The sequence below is a fragment of the Calypte anna genome, chromosome 14 (assembly GCF_003957555.1).
Source record: "Calypte anna isolate BGI_N300 chromosome 14, bCalAnn1_v1.p, whole genome shotgun sequence".
Classification (NCBI taxonomy): Eukaryota; Metazoa; Chordata; class Aves; order Apodiformes; family Trochilidae; genus Calypte; species Calypte anna.
This window is the reverse complement of record NC_044260.1, coordinates 3,963,267-3,982,322: the sequence shown is the minus strand read 5'-3', so window position 1 is coordinate 3,982,322 and position 19,056 is coordinate 3,963,267. Positions and strand designations below refer to the sequence as shown.

Below are 19,056 nucleotides of genomic sequence, written 5' to 3'. Positions count from 1 at the left end.
GATACAAGGTTTTTTCATGACAAAGCATCCTATCATACATTATTAGCAAACACTTCCACAGTAGAACAGGAATAAAAATAGAAAGCAGGCTATAAAAAAGAATGTATAGCAGGATGGCATCTCATCTCACAGCATGGTACTAAAAGTGGAGCAGTTCCTTCACATTTCTTTGCAGATCTTCAAGGAAAGATCCAGGAGGCCTAAGAAACACTTAGCATCTCTTACTTAAGGATTTCGTTAAATGCTGTGAGATCTTTGACATCGAGTTAATGAATTTTTTCCCTATTCAAAAAGCCCACCTACAGCTTGTGATGTGTTTGAAGCTGCAGATCCTTTCTAGCTGGCCCAGCTGCTGCTCTCTGCTTTGCTATCCCTCTTCCCTGCATCTTCAACAGAATGTTAACCAAGGAGCCACCTGAGTTAAAAATCCTTTGGATCTCACTTATCTCCCCACTACGTTTTCATTAGGACTGATTTCCAGCAGAAGGCTTCAAATGTGAACTGCTTGGGGTTCTCACCTGGCAGGCCAGGCCAACAAGTACATGATGTGCTTTTAAGTTTCCTGCTTCTGATGGACCCTTCCCAGGGATCCCACCTTCTGGCTGAGCTGCTTGGCTCTGCTTTAGGGGCTGCAGGAGATAAGGTTTGCCTGGGAGAAACATCCACCCGCAGATATCCCATATTTCTGAAAGCAATTTTGGTCAAAGTCCAGCAAAGCCTGCAAAAAAAATGGATTTAAAATGAAATCACAAATGAGAGATGAATACAGAAATGGACAACAATTTCAGCAGCTATTTGTCAGGGAAAGCTTTGGGCTTTAGAGATGAGTGTGTCCAGGCAATTAATGCCCTGGGACAGAGGCACATGCAGGCTGCCCTCAGAAGCATCCCCAGCCAAGGGCTTTTGGCCTGATGTTTATTCCTGCACTGCTCTTTCAGCTGTGAATATGAGGAGTGAGAAAAGGATGGGTTAATTTTCCTCACTTCTGGTTTCAGGGGTGACCTACAGAGCAGGATGTGCCCCTGGGACCAAACAGCCCAGCAGGACTGGCTGCTGGGTCTCCCAAGCTACCTGAGATCCACTGCAAAGGCACCAAGGCCTAAACCCCAAGCATTTGGGAGCTTATTTAAGTAGATGTGGTAAATAATAAGGTGTGCAGCATGTGTCCAGGGAGGGAGCCTGAAGGTAGCTCCTAGCACCCTGCCAAGGAGCAGGTGCTCCAATGGAAATCAGTGTCTGAATCTTTGAGCACGACCCTGAAGATCTTCTGTAGGGCAGAGAAGCCAGAAAACCCAACACAAAGCTGATGTGGCTTCATAATTAAAAAAAACAACAACAAAACCCAAACCACCATTGCCTGAAGTTGTTGTGCACTGGGCTTTCTGAACTTGCATTTTAATTTCTTATTGTTTTTGCTGTCCTTAGCACTGGGTTAGCACAGCAGTGGATCCGACCACTTCCCTCTGATGGCTTCTTGCTGGGCACCAGTGGCACCATTACAGATTTCTGTCTTTTGAAGCACTGTGTGAACTTCATTGCTTCCACCCCAGGGCTTGCCAGGTCCCTGTGAAGATTTATTCTCTGGCATTTTGAAGTTTGCCTTTTGCTCGTTTAAAGCAGCTTTTGGAAATGTTTGATGTGGTGTGGTGATTATGAACTTCCAGGGCCGGATCTTTGCCATCCATTTATCCTTGAGATCAAGGAAATGGTGGCAAAAGACATCTTGAACTGGACACGAAGGAGAGCAGTGGATTTCTATCAGGGATGAATTTATATAAACCTAAATGCTGATAAATTCTGAGACCTGGAGCTCTGAAAGCCATTTTTTTAATATCTGTGTAGCGTTCACCCTTGTGATGAGCTGAGGTCTACAGCAGGTCCTGGGACAGTGATGCCTGAGGACAGTGTTGGCTTTCAAGCTCTGCCTGGATGTGTTGGGAGCCATCTCTTGGGGGTTGGCAGGATATTTTAGAACTATGTGGGTGTCAGGGTGAGATTTTAATAGCCCAGATCCAAGGACTGGAAGTTCTTGGATACTTTACCTGGCAGTGAGTGGTTGGCAGCGTAAATCTCTGTCTTGGAAAATAGTATCCTTCTATTTTTAAGTTGATATAAAACATCAATAAGTAAATATGGTCCTCTCAAACCCAAACCTACAAGATAGATGTTTGAAACTCAAAGGTCAATGTTTCAAAAATTTATAGTACTCTTTTTTTACCCATTTTAATTGTCTTTCCTGCTACTATGCTTGCATATCACTGCCCCTCCATGGAGATGCTGAGAATTGCTTGGGTTTGCTGTTTCTACTGAAAACAGATTCTGAGGCTGCTCATGCCGGTGCTGCACAGAAGTTTAGCACTAGGATGGAAAAAAAACCAACAAAAAACCAAAAGACAGGTGGGAAGTGGTGGTAAGAAAGCTTCTTAAATTCAAGTTGTGGGTTGGTGAAGAGCCAAAACTCATGGATTGTATGTAAATTCCACCAAAAAAAAAAAAAGGGAAAATGAAACAAAAGAGGGAAAAAAAAACCACAACCCAAACAAACAAAAAAGAAGAACAAAAACAAAACAAAAAACCCCACCAAACAAAACCAGCAATGGTTTTGGTATTTAAATGCTGCTGGTAAAGGGCAGCTGTCTACCCTGGTGGCTCAGAGCTGGCAAAGGTTCTGTGCAGACACAAAGCTCCTCTCCCCAGACATTCCCCAGGTGGAAATCAGACCTGGCTTTGAAGAGTGTCTCCAAAGACAAAATAAAAACCCCTCAGCAGAATCTGTGTGGGGATTTGTAGCTACACATGCTCTAAGTCTATAGTAGCACAAGCTGTCTGTTTTTGCAGCACATTCTGTTTCTTAGGGCAACATTTAGATTGTGAACTCCCTGAAGAAAAAATTATCTTGCTGAATGTTTCCAGCATGCCTAATCCTCCTGGGTTTTCATTTCCTGACTGGCTTTTAATGTAATGTAAAGAACAGGAATAATATCTTCCATTAAAAGTTTATTAGGTAGCTCTTCCACCTGAAGAGAGCTGTCTCACTTACTCCCAGCTAAATGAATCCCAGTCATTGAAAACATGAAAAATCAGGAGGGGGAAGCAGAAAGTCACCTCCAGGCTTGGAAAGATGAGGTGGGTTCAGACTGAGAAGATGCCCAAAATTTACTGGGGAGTTCTGGACCAGAGCTATGTGTGAGAGGAGATGGGTACACCAGGCAGAGTGGGCACCAGATTTCACCTCTTGGGAAGGGGAGTCTGCAAATCCATGGGCCCCACTCCTGCTGCTGGAGTCTTTGGAATTATTGGGTGCATCAGACATCTGCTGGCTACCATGGAGGTTGCCAAGGCTACTGGTGGGCTGATTGATGTGTGGTTACCACCAGAGAGCAGGCTGAGTGGCAGGAGCTGACCTTAGGAGCATCTGTATCACTCCTCACCTTCCCTGTGGCTTTTTCTGTGCCCTTTGGATCCAGATCGATCCCAGATTAGTGTTTGTTAGCAATAAACACCCTAAAATTGGGATACAAGGAGACAAGTTCTGAAAAGGTTAGACAAGCTCAGGGCAAGTTAGTGCAAGACCCTGCTCACTGTGCTGGTGGCTCAGCTGTGTGCTCCATTTTCCAAAAGAGTTTTCCAACCCTACAATTCCAGAACAAACCCAGCTGGAGAGCCCCAGGATGGGGGAGCTGCAGTGTGGCACCTGCACCTTCTCAGCTGGGCTGCACTGACATAGTCCAGGGGATGGATGGTAACTTATTTTTCTGGGCACTCCATGAAGTGTTGCTGGAACCAGTATTTTGCCAAGCAAAGATGGGTAAATGCATCCAGCTGGACTGGACTGGCTTCAGTTGCTAAGTGGCAGGCTTTGCATTTTCCCTTGAACAGCATCATGTCCTCCCCACTCCAGTTGCAAACTTCTGACTGCACAAATATACCAGGGCATGTTTATTATATACATATATATGCATATATGTGTATATATATATATGTAAACATATATATATGTATAATTTGGAAGCTATAGGTCATGTAACAAAATATTTTTTTTTATTTAGGCCATGTAGGAAAGCCCACAGAGAACATTGCTGATCATCAACTAGGAACTGGTTGATGATCAAAAAATGGATCCATAGCATCAAAGGTATTTTGTGCTTCTCTGCACCATCTTTGAGTGTTTGGTAACAAAAAAAAAAAGCTCTGAGGGGAAAATGAACTGTGTCATGGGTGATATAAAGCTGCATCACTACCTATAAAGAGCTGGAGCAATACAAGGGAATAGAAGTAATGAGCAGAAATTCTCAGTTAGAGCTTTTTCCATATTTTATGTTAATCATTAGGATAGAGCTGAAATTACCTTTAATTGATATTAAGGGTTGAAAAAATGAATCCTCTGGAGAATGAGTCTCTTTAACCTTGAATGATGCAGTAAATAAAATACCCTGGCAACATTTGTGCAATAGTAAGGGGTTTTAAAATTCCCTTCTGTATGGTGAGGGATGGGATGTGCCTGATCCTCCCCATTACAGCAGATAAAGGTGATGTCAGTGCATTAACTCACAAGTTTTCCACCTTTTCAAGGCATCTCTTATACCCTGATACCTCTCCACACTGCTTACTTCTAACAAGGTGATGGAGAGAGGAAGGTGGGACTGTGAGAACCAAACAAGTACTGCAGGGGTCTTTTTCATTTGTGTGCCTTCTGACTTGTAGACTTCTGGTCCCAGAGTATCAGGAAGAGAAACCATCCCTTAGTAGATGGTAAGGTAATCAGAGCAACACTGCCTATTCTTCTTTTCAGGTGAAATATGCCTGGAAATGTTTCATTTTTCACTTTAAATGCAAGGTGGAATTGCAAAAGGCTTCAGTGCTTTAGGGACACTTAGTTTGGTAATAGTCAGGCCATTCTTCTACCTGTCAGGGCTCAGCCTGGTATTGAAACACCTAATAACTGACTTGGCAAAGCACAGGAAATATTCCCCTGCTGTAAGCAGGAAACCTGTTTTTCATAAAATCCATTTGATCATTGCAATCAACTGGAGGTGTTACAGCATTTAGGGAAGTTACTGGAACAGCAGTGGTTACTCTGCTCTGGTTAACTCAGAAACAGAAAACAAATCTCCCCACTTAAAACCATCTTTGTCTTTCATCAGGACTGAAACAATAACTGCTCTCGTATCATGGGGTATATATCTCTTTTGGAAAGGTCCCAGCAAGGCTTTCTGTATTAAGGGGAATATATTTCTGCCTACTTAGAGAAGTTTCCCTGAGTGCTGCTGGTGTTTGGCAAGGTGTGAATCTCTTGTGCTTGTACAGTGACCTGACAATAACTTCTCTGATGGGACATGGTTGTCATAGATGTCATTATTTAATGGCATTTATGTCATTAAAGCATATGCTTTAAAATGATGATGTGACAGATTTTTTTAAGTTGTTTTTTTTCCCTTCTTATTTAAGGTTTGTGGGGATTTAGGGGAGGAAATGAAACAGAAGTGTCCTTAAAATGAATTTCTACCTTGTGCTGTGTCTGGAAGCTGTTTCCTCTGACAAAGACCCAGCTATCTGGGACAATGTGGTTTCCCAGGCTTGCTGAGGATGTGCAGAAACAGCTAAAGGAATCAGCAAAGCCTAGATAAAATGATAATGTTTTCTAAGCAAAAATATTCAGAATTCAAGCTAAAGAGTAATAGGTCTGGTTTAAAGAGGAAACAGCCAAACCAGTGAAAACAAACATGATGAATCCACAAGGAGTGGGACCAGCAGACTCCTGGCCAAGCCACATCCATTTCTGAGGGATGGCCAGGGAAAAAGTGGAAAGTGCTGGGAATGATGGAGACAGCCCCTCTGAGCAAAGTAATTTTATGGAGTTAAGACACAGAGGATCTAATTTTCTTTTGGAAGACTCATTACCATGATTTTGTTACGTATTATTTATGGGCTGTTATGATAGCCCTGGCAGGTCATAATTGGCTGAAGCTGGAGAATTAGTCACATTTTTCACATTTAGAAGAATGATCTGTACAGTTACACTAATGACTTCATTCCCGGAGATTCCATGTGCTGGGCAGGGCCTGGCTTGGATGGATTAACCCTATGGCAGGATTAACCCTTTCTGGTTCTGAGCACCATGCAAAGGCAGTTGATTTTGCTCATGAGATACCAAATTGTCGTGGTTTTTTTTTATGTCAAAGCTATTGCTTGGTCTGGAAGCCACTTGCTGGTTTCAGCTCTCTTTCCCTTCCCTTGTTCTGAGAGTTAAGGTTTTCCCAGCACTACTTTTCTATGGGAAAAAGGCTTTTATTTTTAAGTCTGCCTGTACAGGGACCTTGCCCTCTCCCCATCAAACCTGGCTTCTGCAGCATTGCAATGACAGGACAGCCCAAACTCTTCCACTGAAGGTTTTTAAACCCCCTACTAGAGATGAGCAAGAGTTTAAGCTGAGGAAGTGCCTTATTGGCAGCACTTCTAACGATGCCTTTCTGTGTACATAGCAAAACCCAAACGATTTTTCACAGATGATGAATCAGAAGGGAGCACTATAATTGTTTTATCTGCCTTTTGGGAGAGCACAAGCTGCTACCAGTTGAATTAGAGGCTGGTGAATGTCACTGTTATCTTCCTGAAAAATGGATAGCTTTAATTTAGGGATTTTGAGTGGTCAGGAATCCACCACATCATTAGGAGGCCACTCCCAAAGCCCTTAGTTGCCATCCTTATTAGAGAATGGATGTGAATATTTCCTTGGATACCAGGAGAAAGTTAAGGGTTAACTTATTCTCATTTGCAGCTCTTTTGAAAGCCTTCCCCATTTTTCTAGCATCTTTCCTGGTCCAGCTCAATATACTGGGGTTAACTGGTGTGTGACATTCAGGTTCAGGAGGACCTCCCACCTGCTTTTTGGTTTATTTCCATTTATGTGGTCAGGGGTGGCAGAAGTTCTCTGGGGAAAGCATCAGGACCAGTCCATAGAGCACAAGTTTTAGAGGTGTTGAAGAGCAAAGCAGCAGGCTGACATCCCAGTACAGGCAATGTGAAAACCCTGTCCCTGGCTCTGGGTAGAGGAAAGGCTCCTCTATGAGCTGTGTCCAGACAATTTCTCCAGGTCCTTCCGCAGTGTTGTCGCCACCTCCTGTAAGCTGCTCCTGCTGCTCTCCATTCCCTCTTGTTCCAGGGCAGAAGAGGCTTGGCCAGTGCTGAACTGAAGGCAACCCTTTAATCAAACTAAGAGGTGGGAATTACAGTGTTTGTAAAATAAGGCACAAATGGGAGGGTTTGATCACATTAAATGAAGGATCAGATTCATTAAATTAAGTGGAAAGCGATGTACATGGATAATTTCAAGGGTTGAGGCTGAATGGGGTTTTTTAAATAGGAAGTGATCAGCTGCTATACACAACACAGAACAGCTCTCAAACATTTTTAATGACAGTATTTGTACACACTTTAGTTTAATTAACACGTGGCACAAGAGAGGTTTGGTAACTAGGATATAGTCTCACACCAGTCAGCTCAATTATAACACAGGAAATTTCAAGCATCAATACACCAAGAAGAACGTCAGCCATCCCTGCCCAGCGAGGTTTGGCAATTTGAATTTCACACCTTGTTTCCATTGGATGCGACAGTAATTCCCTCTCTCCAGATGGAGAGGTCCCCTCAGAAGGGGGTGATCAGCTTCTCATTTGGATTTATTTCTTGTTTTCCACAATCAGAATTAAGGGGACTGTACGTTGTCACTGCCCAGTGATCCACAATACATTTCTGACAGCTATGTTTATTAGTAAATATGTAGTAATTGCTTCCAGAATTAGAGCTGCTCTTCTGTGTGTCTGTGTGCAGGAGAGATATCCCCTGATGTGTGATCCCTTTGGTGGCACAGCACTTATCAGACACCAGAGAATCGTCGCAGCCCAGGTGGGGTTTTATGCCTCTGCAGGTGCTGTGTTGGTCCGGGGAACCAGCTTCAGAATAATTGGTTTCTCTGGTATTAAGAGTCCCCTTGAAGACAGCTTGAGAGGGATCTGCAACAGCAAGAGGAAAAGCACACTCAGAGGTGACCACATGAAATAAAAAGGTTTTCAAGAAAAGAAACGTGGGTGCGGTTTGGGCATCACTGGATCTGGAGTGCCTGAAAAGTGCCAAGCACCCACAGTGAGAAAGCAGCCAGCAGGCTCTTTGTGTAACATGCTCCTCACCGGGGTTTCCTTGCAGGTCTGGAAGGTGAAATGTTGCAATAAAATGGCAATGGCAACTTTCAGAGTCAGGAGAGCAAACCGCATCCCGATGCAGTTCCTGGGACCAGCTCCGAAGGGCAGATATGTGTATGGATCTATGGCTTCTTTGTTTTCCTTACTGAACCTGGATAATGACATGGGTGTGAAAAACAAATTAACACATTAAAAAACAACAACAACAAAAAAGCCCTACACATCTGTGTTACTTAGCCAGACATCTCTTGCTGGTGCCCTACAGCATCTTGTTTGTTTTTTTCCCAAAAGTGTCTCTGCGTATCTCCAGTGGCCAAGGGCTGTGTCAGAGCCCTTGTGCAGACAGGATTTTGAGTTTCATTCTGTCCATTCAGCCTAACAGAAGTTGAGAGCAATGTAAACAGCTACACAATTTCCCAAAATGCCTGATAATTCCCATCTGTTGTGTTTAGTGAGAGAAACCAGGGGAAGTCTTTGTCAGGAGCAGCCAAAAGCTGCAGCCTTGATGTGAATGACAGGAAGGTGCCAAATACCCAACGAGGGAAAAGTTATCACTTCCTTGAAAAGCAAGAGGGAAGGCAACTCTGGAAGGATCATCTCTGGTATATTTTGTGTGAAGGAAACAGATTCAGCACTAAAGATGGTGCAGAGAGGGCCAGAAGTTGCCAGCCCTCAAAAACTACCTACCTGGCATCAAGCCTAAAAACTGAACGAGGTGGTGTGGGGTACCAGTGTTAGTCTCCCACTAAGATTATATTGTTTGAAACCTTGCTTTAAGTGCAAAACTTATTTTCTTCTTCAAATTACATGTTCTGCATTTTTTTTTTCTTGCTATTGTTTGTAAAAAGATAGGAAGAGCACTAGGAAGCTAATCAGAGATTAATACTTAATGAGTACATGAGGAAAAAGCAGCATGATATTTCTTCCCTCTTGGTACCTTTCTGGTCTGAACTCTTCTGGGTTTGGCCAGTACTCAGGGTTGTGGTGCAGGGTGTAGGGTGGGATCATAACAATAATTCCTTTGGGAATGGTCACCCCATTGATTTCTACATCTCTCTTGCAGGTTCTCTCAATCCGTCCTCCGATGGGATAGAGCCGAAGGGTTTCACTCAGTACCATGTCCAGATATTCCAGCTGCATCATTGCTTCATAGGTGAGAGGAGCCTGTAGGACAAGAGGAGAAAGGTCACCAGGTATGTTGGATTTTCCAAAAATTACTGCTGAAACCAGGGCATGCCCAACCCTTTCAGCCCCTGCTGTGTCTCAGATGTGTTAAAGAACAAAATGCAAGGTAGAAATTGCATAGTGGTTTTCAGTTTCCATCCCTGTGGGATGGAAATACCTGGAAACCCACAGCATCTTGTGCATGGGTGCAAGAGTAGGGCAAAGGGGGTTGTGCAGGGATGTGGCCTGGAAGGTTTCAGCTGCCAAGATCAAATTGCTAAGGGGCTGAGTTGTCTCACTGTGTGTCTCTTAGAGCTGCTGGAAGACCCCAGGAGGAGGGTGTTTAGGAGAGAAAGATTTCTCATTGTCTTGGCTGAATGAGGAGGAGAGCAGGGCCAGGAGGTCTGCAGTGTCTCTCAGCATTCCCATACCTTGTTGGGTAAAACAGAGTCAATTTCCTCCTGTGCCTTTTGCTGCACATCTGGGTGCATGGCCAGTTCATAGGCCACGTAGCCAAGGGTGTTGCTGGTGGGCTCGTAGCCAGCAAAAATGAAGATGAATGCTTGGGACAGGATCTCTGAGTCAGTCAGGGCTGTGAGGAGAGAGGAGGTGGGGAGATGAGCAAAACACACCCTGGCTGATGGCCTTGCCAAGGAACAGGCGAGGTAGAGGAGGGTTTGTTGTGCTTGTTTTCTGCTAACACATCTAAAGCTACTTGATCTGTCTGTAAAAAGTCATGTGGCAGAGGAGCCAAGTGATTTCCTGAGTATGAATGACTGGCACAGCAGTCCAGCTCCCAGTCAAGGGACCTGGGAGATTCCTCTTAGGAACAAGAGACAGTTTTCTGCCTGGAGCTGGTCAGTAGAGATGGTGGTGACCCAGTGAGCCTTTCTCTGACAAACAGCTCCTCATGTTGTGCTATTCCCATGATGAATGTTTGGATGTTGTTACCTTTGGGTGAGTGATTTGCTTCATTGCTCCCGTGACTGGTTGAGTTCTGGGATTCGATCATCAGCTGCAGAAAATCTACTCTGCCCTAAGAAGTAAAACAGGAGACATCCTTTGGTGACAGGTCCCTCAGGGAGGGCACAGATAAGCAAATTTTGGAGCCTTAGCACAGTCAAAAAGCTGAAAGTGCCCCCAAAATGCAAATTATTTCCTTGTTGTAAAAAAAAAAAAAAAGCTTCTATTTTGTTCTGAAAACCTAACTGTCCTTTTCATGGAGCCATCGGGTGGGAGAGCAGTGTCTCAGCTTCAGGTTTAGAAAAGTGAGAGGGGAAGGTGCATCCCTAAAAGGGGGAATTGCTGCTTTTGAGCTCTCATCCCCTGCCTGATCTTCAGGGAGTTTCCTTTATTGTTCACTTACTGCAAGTTCTGAGGCCCCAAGTTTAAATCAATTTTCCTGAGCCTTTATCTGGATTTAGCTTCAGATCACAATGATGTCCACTAACTTCTCTGCCAGGACTTTTGGGTGGGTCTTTTCCTGACAGCACTAAAATCAAGTTTTTACACTTAAATGGATTCAAGGTTTTGTTGAGTCATTGTACTTTGGCCACATTTTTTCTATCATCCCCATAATTATTTACTTTATCATCACCATAATTTTATTTCACTTCAGTGTATTTTCTGCCACAATTGCTGGCAAATTCAAACTCTCTTACCTTGTGATTCTCTTTTTCACGATCCTGCTTAATTTTGGAGAGGGTTCTCATGAAGAAATCTACAGCATCTCTTGAGAAGATGCTGAAATTGAGCTTGGCCAAAAAAGGAGCAGTGAAGGGGAATACAACTGCAAAACAAATTGAAAAACCAACTCCACCTCACCTAAGATAGCTATGGATGCTACTGAGAAATTATTTCTTTATTTCATTTCCTAGGGAAAGCCTGGGCTTTGCCCTTTTTCTTCCTTCTCCTTCCCTTGGGATACTGTGTCTTGATGCAGCCCTCTCCCAAGTCCCTCTCAAATGGGTAAAACTGAGCTGGGTGTAGTGTTTGCTTTAAGAGTTTACTAAAGTACATGCCACTTTCTTTTTACAGTGCACTGCTTTCTAAGGCAGGGTTACTTCTGAGCATTGTAGACACAACAGGAAAGTGGCTCAGAAGAGAAATACTGCAAATTGATTTTTTTTTATTTTTGTTTTTTTCAGGGTGAGCTGTGCTCACACAAACATTTTCAAGTCCCCTTCAGAGCATTTCCTTCATCACGGAGCCTTGATCTTCAACTTATGTATAGATTCATAAAATCTACAGCAGCAGAACCTCCTCTATGTATAGATCACAGCTTTCCCTGTGTTTTAGCAAGGTCTCTGCTCTTGATTTCAGGCTGTAAATGATTTAAGGTCCATCATCACCACTGCTAAGAAGTTGCATCTTATTACAGTCCCTACTCAGCTCTCTCTTCCAGAAAATGCATTTCAGATAGCACCACTCTCCTCAAGTTACTTGCTTTCCAGCCCTACAATAACTTTTATTTGGATCCTGGCTTGGATGTTCAGATATTTCTTGCACTGTGGATACCAAAGGTGGAGGAAGTTTTTACCCAACTCCTCCCCAGAGTTTTAGCATGAAGCTAACAATGAGGAACCATTGGGACAAGAGCCATTAGGGCTTCCATCCTAGCTAGTGAAATTACCTATACAAGTGTCTAAAGCTATCTAAACAAATTATCTAAGTAGATTGGTTCATGTATATAAGGCACGAGTTTCTGTGCCTGCTAAAGTCCCACTTCAGTCCTACCTGGATGAACTCTTCAGCACTAAAATTACTCACATGCCAAGATGAAGAGTGGGTGAAAAAAGTCAAACTTGATCAGCTTCTGCATCTCTCTGACAAAAGGGCTTTTGGGGTTGTTCATGGAGTCGATGTTTACACCAAAGGAAGTGCTGGTGACAACATCCATGCTGTAACTTCCAAAGACCCTGAGAAAAGAGGGAAAAGATGGGCTGTAGTTAAATATTTGGACCAAGCAAATGTATCTTTTCCTAATGCCTGTGTGACATTCAAATAGAAATTCTCCTAAGACCTCCTGCCCTGGTTTTGAAAAGGAAATTGGCTACATATGGTAACTGAAAAGCACTTCTAGTGAAAGAGAGAGATTTTTAAAGAGCTTTGGTTTCAATCCTGCATGGAGTTTGAAACAGGACAGCTTTTCTGAGGTTTTTAAACCAGCATGTAGCTACATCAGCAGGTCAGTGCAAGGACAGCGTGAGGCTCTTGAGCATTTTAGTTTCTTAGAGAAGGTGGTAACACCCCCTGCTTCAAACATGCCATGAAAATGGTCTTATCCAACCCAGCACAGGGACCCACAATGGCACACATTGTCCAGATCTTCTTTTCATAGTTTTTTTTTGTAGGGGAGAGCTTTGACATTGTGTGACTACTGGTGTGCCAGCTGTCCTTTCTGCATCTCTGTTTTGACACTGGGTGTGAAATACACAAATTTCAGAGCCCACAAATCTCAGAGATCTGGTTTGCCCAGCCAGTGATCTATGTTGCCAGTAAGGAATGAAGTGCAGCCCTTACTAACAGGCTTGGGTTCCTACTTACTCCTTTACAGGTATGGAGTTGTCCTTTTCTATTCGCTTTTGAATGTTTTTCATCAAAACTTCCCCATAGTGCTTCATTATGGGGAACATCTGTAACACAAACCAGAGATGGGGATTTTTGTATAGTACATTTTACTCCTTCAAGACAGGCTCATGAAGATAACAGGGAGTTTCATGAATATTTACAAATAAGCTCTTTCTGCTAATTTTTTTTTGCTTTGAAGTAGGCGTGAATGAAACAGGTCAGCTTAGCTGCCAGGTTCTGCCTAAAGAAATCAGACCCCCGTGACAACCTCAGCCTGGAATCACTGCCTGCTGAATTTCTGATTTAGTTTCTCCGTGCCCTTCCGTGTTTTACCTCCTTTAGCTTCCCACTGGTGAAGGTTGGAGAGAGCACTGTCCGAAGCCTTTTCCACTTTTCATCTTCAGCTAATGAGATAGCATCGTTCAGCTCCCCTGCTAGATCCGTGTGCTGGAGGGAAAAAAGGCAAGGTGTTAACCCAAAAAAAAAAGATTGCAGCTTCCTTGCCAGGCTTGGAATGTAGCATGTAGCCCTGCCCAGGTTATTTCAGGGGCATTACTATTGGCAACTGTAGTAATGTAGAGGCCTTGTAAACAGCCTCTCTCAACATGCACATACATAAATAAACTCCTTTCCAGCTCTGAGATGCTCTTTCCAAACCAAGTAAACCCAACAAGCCCAGAGTACCTGTATGTGCAACCAACACTTAACTGTGTGGCACATGTGCTTGCTGCACCCTTCCATATTCCTGCATGCTCACAGACTCAAATTCTCCCAAATATACACATATATGTGTGTGTATAAGTGTGAGTGCAGAATTTGTCTGCTAAGCAGGCAAACAACTTCCTCTGCCAGCCTGGGTATGCTGTCTCCAGGCTGTAAGGCAGGGGAACAGTGACATACAGTGGCCATTGACAGTAATCCCCATAGTGCTGTCACTTGTCCCCTCTGGGAACCCTCTTGCATCCTTGGCAGGTTTGTCCCCTCCCCTGACGTGTTTCTCTCCTCTACTTTTGTTTTCTGGGCTCTGTTGGACATCGTGATGCTTCTGCTCTTACCCTCCGGTTGGTAAAGGTGGAGTAACAATCTTTAACCAGCACAGATTTAATGATCTGGGGGTCCATGACAGCCAGCACAGGTTGCCTGCCATCGTAAATCCTGGGGGGAGGGAGAAGAGGAGACAGGTGACAACCCCAGTTAGCTGAAGTGCAAGGTTTGGCTGATGCCCATGAAACAAAATGTGTTAAGCAAGTGCTCCTCCATCACCAGCCTTGCTGCTCTACAGATGCCTCAGTGCAGAAAAGTAGAAATTAGAGATTGGAAAAGGACTCCCAGGCTTTTTCCCATCTCGTTTTATAAACGATAAAGGGGGCTAAACACCTTCCAAGTTCTCTGGGAAATGAGCAGGGCTCAGTTGCTCAAAGGAGCAGACACTAAATGAAGCAAGTGTCTTCACTTTCTCCCCTGACTGTCTGTATTTTTCCAGGCTCTTAAACACATTACAGTATCAGAAGGAAACTTGTTTGACCCCTTTCAGGCTCTTGAGTTGAGTGCCTGGAGACTTGGGCTGACAGCACAGAAATATCCTTAGAGATGAAACTCAATCCTTGTTTTTGTCTTTTTAAGCTGCCAGCTCTGAATGCTTTCCTAGAACAGATGTAGATTAAGGGGATTTAAGCACTTCCCCCTCTTATGTAAAGATCTCTTTCCCAGCCTTCATTTTTTAAAGTTGCTATAGGGACCAGTGGACACAGGATAGGTAATATGCAAGTTTTGTAGCTCAAGTTCTAACATCAGTGCTAAAAGCCAGAGGAGATGGACAGAGCAGAGCAGCCAGAGCTGCCCTAGCTCCCACCACAGCTGCTGAGGACCAGTGGCATGAGGAAGCCACCAGCCCTTGGATCTGCTTCTTCTCTCAGCACTGGGAGTCCCTCACATTCCTCTGCTGTTTTTAAACCAGAGGAACCTGACACCCTGGTTCCAGGTTGCCTCTTAAATAAATAGTAGTTTTGCTGCTGATTTTGTTAGGAAGGGGTGAGGACCTTTTTGTTATCAGCTTTAAAACAGCTTTCATAGTACAAGTCAAAGCAGTTTGCACATAGCAGGAGGGTGGCACAGCCCTGCAGTCCCCAGGCTTTGATGTAAACCAGCACCAACCTCCTGCCAGCACTGGGACTGACAGGGAGAAAAGGTGGAGAAGAATGAACACTCCTAAGGAATTTTTTTTCTCCCCTTTTCTGGATGCTGATTTTACCTTAAGGAAGAGATCAATGTTTCATACTCACCCCCAGATATTCCCATATTTTCTGAAACATTCATCATCAAAATCCAAGAAACCCTGTGGAAAGCAATTTTATAAGTATCTCAGAGAGGATGCAGTTAAGAGATCAATGTTGGAGATGGTGGGTAAGGAGGGATATCTGTGACCCCATGTTCAGAGCTGCTTTCTGACCTCTCCTCATCTCCAAAACCATGATGAAGGAGAGCATAAATGTAGATCATGCTTGGGACTGAGCTTTTAATGCCAGGACCCTGGCAAAGGGCATCTGGGAATCAGCCACCCGCAAGTGCTTGTTGGAGATGCCGTAAATGCAGGGCCCTGGGGTCTGTGTTCCTGAGCCTTTTCCCCATGCTGGCCTTTGCACAACCTGTGCATTGGAGCCAAGCGTGACATTTGCAGATAACTTATCATCACCATGTATCTGTTTAGCTGCAGCTGTATGAGCAAAAGCAGCAGAGTTCTGGAGCCAGGAAGGCTTCAGGCACTTACTTTGCGATATTCCAGGCATGTCCCAAAGAAAGGCAAAGGTCTTGGCCCAGGAATATCTAATTTCTTGAACACACCATATGGCCAGATTCCATATCTGTGGGACAGAAAAGACAAGTACTACATCACCTTGGCAATGGGCTCTCAGCTCTCATAAACCTGGAGAGTCTGGCAGCATGTCCTTGGCTGGAAGTAGTTGAGGAGGCTGGTCTGGGAACTGGAAAAAAGTGGCCCAAAAGAAAATTGGCCAATAAAAACTGCTTAATAAACGTGGCCAGGCTTGCTGCTGCCACACAGAGCTTCAGAGAGATGGTTTTGATGTCAAAACAGCTGCCTCCTAAATGCACAGGTCCTTCGATGGGTACAAGAACTGAAAGCCTTAGCAGAAGTCAAAAGAGAAGCTTCCTGCCAACCAAAGGAGAGGCAGAAAAGGGAGCTGGAAGAAGGAAAACCAACCTTGCATTTTATTTTTTTTTTAACTGAAAAGAAATCAAAGTATTGCCAGAAGTGATGTCCCAACCAGGGCTTTTGTCAAGCTGCACTTTAATTTCATTTATTGTTCTCCCTTCCTTCAGCCTGGTTTTAGCTCAATGGTGCATTGGGAGGTCTTGTCTTTATGGTTTTCTCTTTTGATTTTATTGACAGCTTTGCAGATTTCTTTTCTCCAAAGCACCCTTTCTGGCAGCTGTAAAGTTATTACTTCTACCTTGAGGGCTGTCTCTTTCTCAACAAGGGCCTGAGCTGCAGCCCTTTGAAGCTTGTCTTTGGCTTTGTTGAAAGAGCTCCTCAAAATATTTGCTTTTAGTTAGTGGCTGCAGCTTCCCAAGTGAGTGGTTCATTCCAGAAGGGATGCAAAACTGCAAAGGTTTGGCAGTGGGGATGTTATCAGGGATCCTCTTTGGGTCAAACAACAGCAGCCTCCCAGCCAGCATCTTGGGGATGCTCTCCTGGAAAGCCAGAGCCTAAGCTGCAACTTAAGGGATGTTCCTGGCAACTAATAATACTTTTAAAATCTGGGGAACCCCAAATGAGCTCAGTCTCTCCAGCAAAGGTTCTGCCAAAGCACAGAATCTGCCCTCGTTTTATGGTCCAAACAGAGCAGGCAAAAACCAGGGAAATGCAGGTGGAGAAATGTTCAACAGAGTTCAATTTGTCAATGTTTAATATTTTCTGTCAAAGTTTAATTCAGTACAAGGTGTAAAATTATTCTGGACTCTCATTTGTAATGTTTATGGGCAGGCAGGGCTACAGGAGGGCCAAGAAATGCCAGGCTGGGCTGGTTACAAATCCCAGAAATGCTATAGAAACATAGGCTGGGCTTAATCCATTTGAAATACAGCCAGGAAAATGCAGTCTAATGCTCTTACTGCTAAATTGTGACATGATTTTCTGCAGGCTGAGAAGGAGCATTCAGTGTAAAGCCAGAGAATAATAATTACTTTCTCACCATGGAAGTGAACCAGAAATGCCTGATATTCCTTCATGTGTGAACTGGAGCAGCATTGCTCCAGTTGAACAAGAAGCATCTGAACAACATCTCTGTGCTAATGGGCAGTGAAATTTCAATTTTAATGCAGGTATCAGAGCACAAAGATCTGAGCTTCATCCCTTTTGCCACAGCAAGTGGCCACAGCAGTTGGGTGTAAGCAGCACCCTTGGGTGGCCACAGGTTTATTAAAATATCAGCTGAATGGAGGTGGGGTTTAGATTTGTTTGTGTTTTGTTTCTTTTTTTTTTTAAGTCAGCCCCAAGCAGGCTTTTGAGCAACCCAAATCACAGGAAAGAGTTAAAAAAAAAAGAAACCAAACAAAACCTAAAAAACCACCAAACAACGAAAAAAAAAAAAAAAAAAAAAAAAAAGGGTAAAAGTTTCAGAGCTTAGTGGTGAACTGCTGTGGTTGGAGCATTGCCAGGGCAGACAAATGGATTGTGCTCATGTGCACCACATAAATCATTAAGGTTTATGGCCAGCAACATGCTGGCTCTGCCTAAGGGCTTGTCAATACTACAAGGTTTGTCAGCCCAGCCTTGTTGGCAGGGGCTGCCAGCTGAGATGCTGCATGTCCCAGCAGAAGGGGGTTTGCAGCCAGTTCTCCTGCACTGCAGTGCTGAACAGCATCTGCAAAGTGGGCAAAAGCATTTTCTCCCTAGGTCGGCCCCTCTGTAGCAGCAGGGTACACTCCTGCCTGATGGAGCTGGGCTGAAAAGCCAGGAGCAGAGCAATGACCTTGCCTTGGGCTTCATTTCTTCCCCCAGCAAGAGGGGGCTGTGGAGACAGGCAGGGGATGCTGTCCTGCAGGCAAGTGGCAAATCATCCTTCCTGCAAATAATGCTCCTTCCAGGTGCCCCTGTGCATGGAGCACTTTACCTGGGCACCACGGGAGGACTCAGAAAGGGTAAAAACTCATCCCTGAAATGCTCTTTTTCTGGTGCCTCTCTGGCACTCTCCACCTTTGCAGCTCCTGCAGTGGGGACATCTCCTGCCTGGTCCTCTCCACAGGGCAACCTCATCCAGGAAGGCACAGCCTTCCTTAGGCTCTACTTCTGTGGAAAACAACCTCATGCATCAGGATCCTTGCTGAATCCAGCACCCTGCTGGTACTGAATGCCTGGCACCACTATTATTCCATTATTGCTTTGATGCTCAGCAGCAAGAGCAGAAACAGAGCAGGAGAAGATTCCAAACCTTGGAGCAAGAGCATCCATCCATCCAGTCTTTAGATTCCTCTGCTGCTTCCCTGAGCCTTGTTAGAGGCTGGAAGACAGAAAATCACACCTCCCTGTTTGCCCTTTTGGTTGTGTGAAAAGGAAGAAAAGAGGAGGGAAGCGGCATGAGTGAAGAATCAATAAAGAAGAGGTTACTCACACTGCCAGGAGAGCTAGGAAGATAAGCAAAAGGGCCCAGGTCTCTGTAGAGAAGTAGGGAAGAAGGTTCATTTTGGTTCTTCTCTTGGCTTTGAGTTGTGTCTTGATGTGGTTGTCCCAAATCTGTGGGAAATATGAGTGTTTAGCAGTGTTTATGATTAGTGTCCAATCACATGATTTAGGGGGCTGTCCTTCTGTCAGGAAGGAGGAGGAGTAGAAGGCTAAGGTAGCAAAATATGGTAATTTGAAAATCCCAGAGAGATGCCTGGCTGGGCTGTCTAAGGGTTGAATCGTTTAATCCTGATGTCACCAGGCATTTCAGCTCAGTTCTCTGTTATAATAGTCAGCAATAACTGACTTCTGAGTGAGTAATGCTCCTGGGCTTCTACACCAAAACAAATAAAACCAAGTTACACTGAAAAGGTAAATCCCAAAGCAGGTGTCAGAGTTGGTTTACAAAAGGGAAAGAGAAGGGAAAAGGTTATTTCTGTACTG

General features: G+C 44.2%; 1 protein-coding gene across 1 annotated transcript; it reads right to left on the bottom strand.

The window, feature by feature from the left end:
* Positions 1–7,393: 7,393 nt before the first annotated feature.
* On the bottom strand, positions 7,394–18,742 carry LOC103532748 (cytochrome P450 3A9). The gene is made up of 13 exons (XM_008498539.2): positions 18,563–18,742; positions 15,700–15,793; positions 15,215–15,267; positions 13,988–14,087; positions 13,266–13,379; positions 12,909–12,997; positions 12,132–12,280; positions 11,024–11,151; positions 10,314–10,398; positions 9,794–9,954; positions 9,136–9,362; positions 8,187–8,349; positions 7,394–8,012 (listed from the first exon to the last, which is right to left on the bottom strand). The coding sequence occupies exons 1-13, from the start codon at positions 18,631–18,633 to the stop codon at positions 7,914–7,916; spliced, it is 1,533 nt and encodes a 510-aa protein (XP_008496761.1). The 5' UTR covers positions 18,634–18,742; the 3' UTR covers positions 7,394–7,913.
* Between the last annotated feature and the right edge of the window lie 314 nt (positions 18,743–19,056).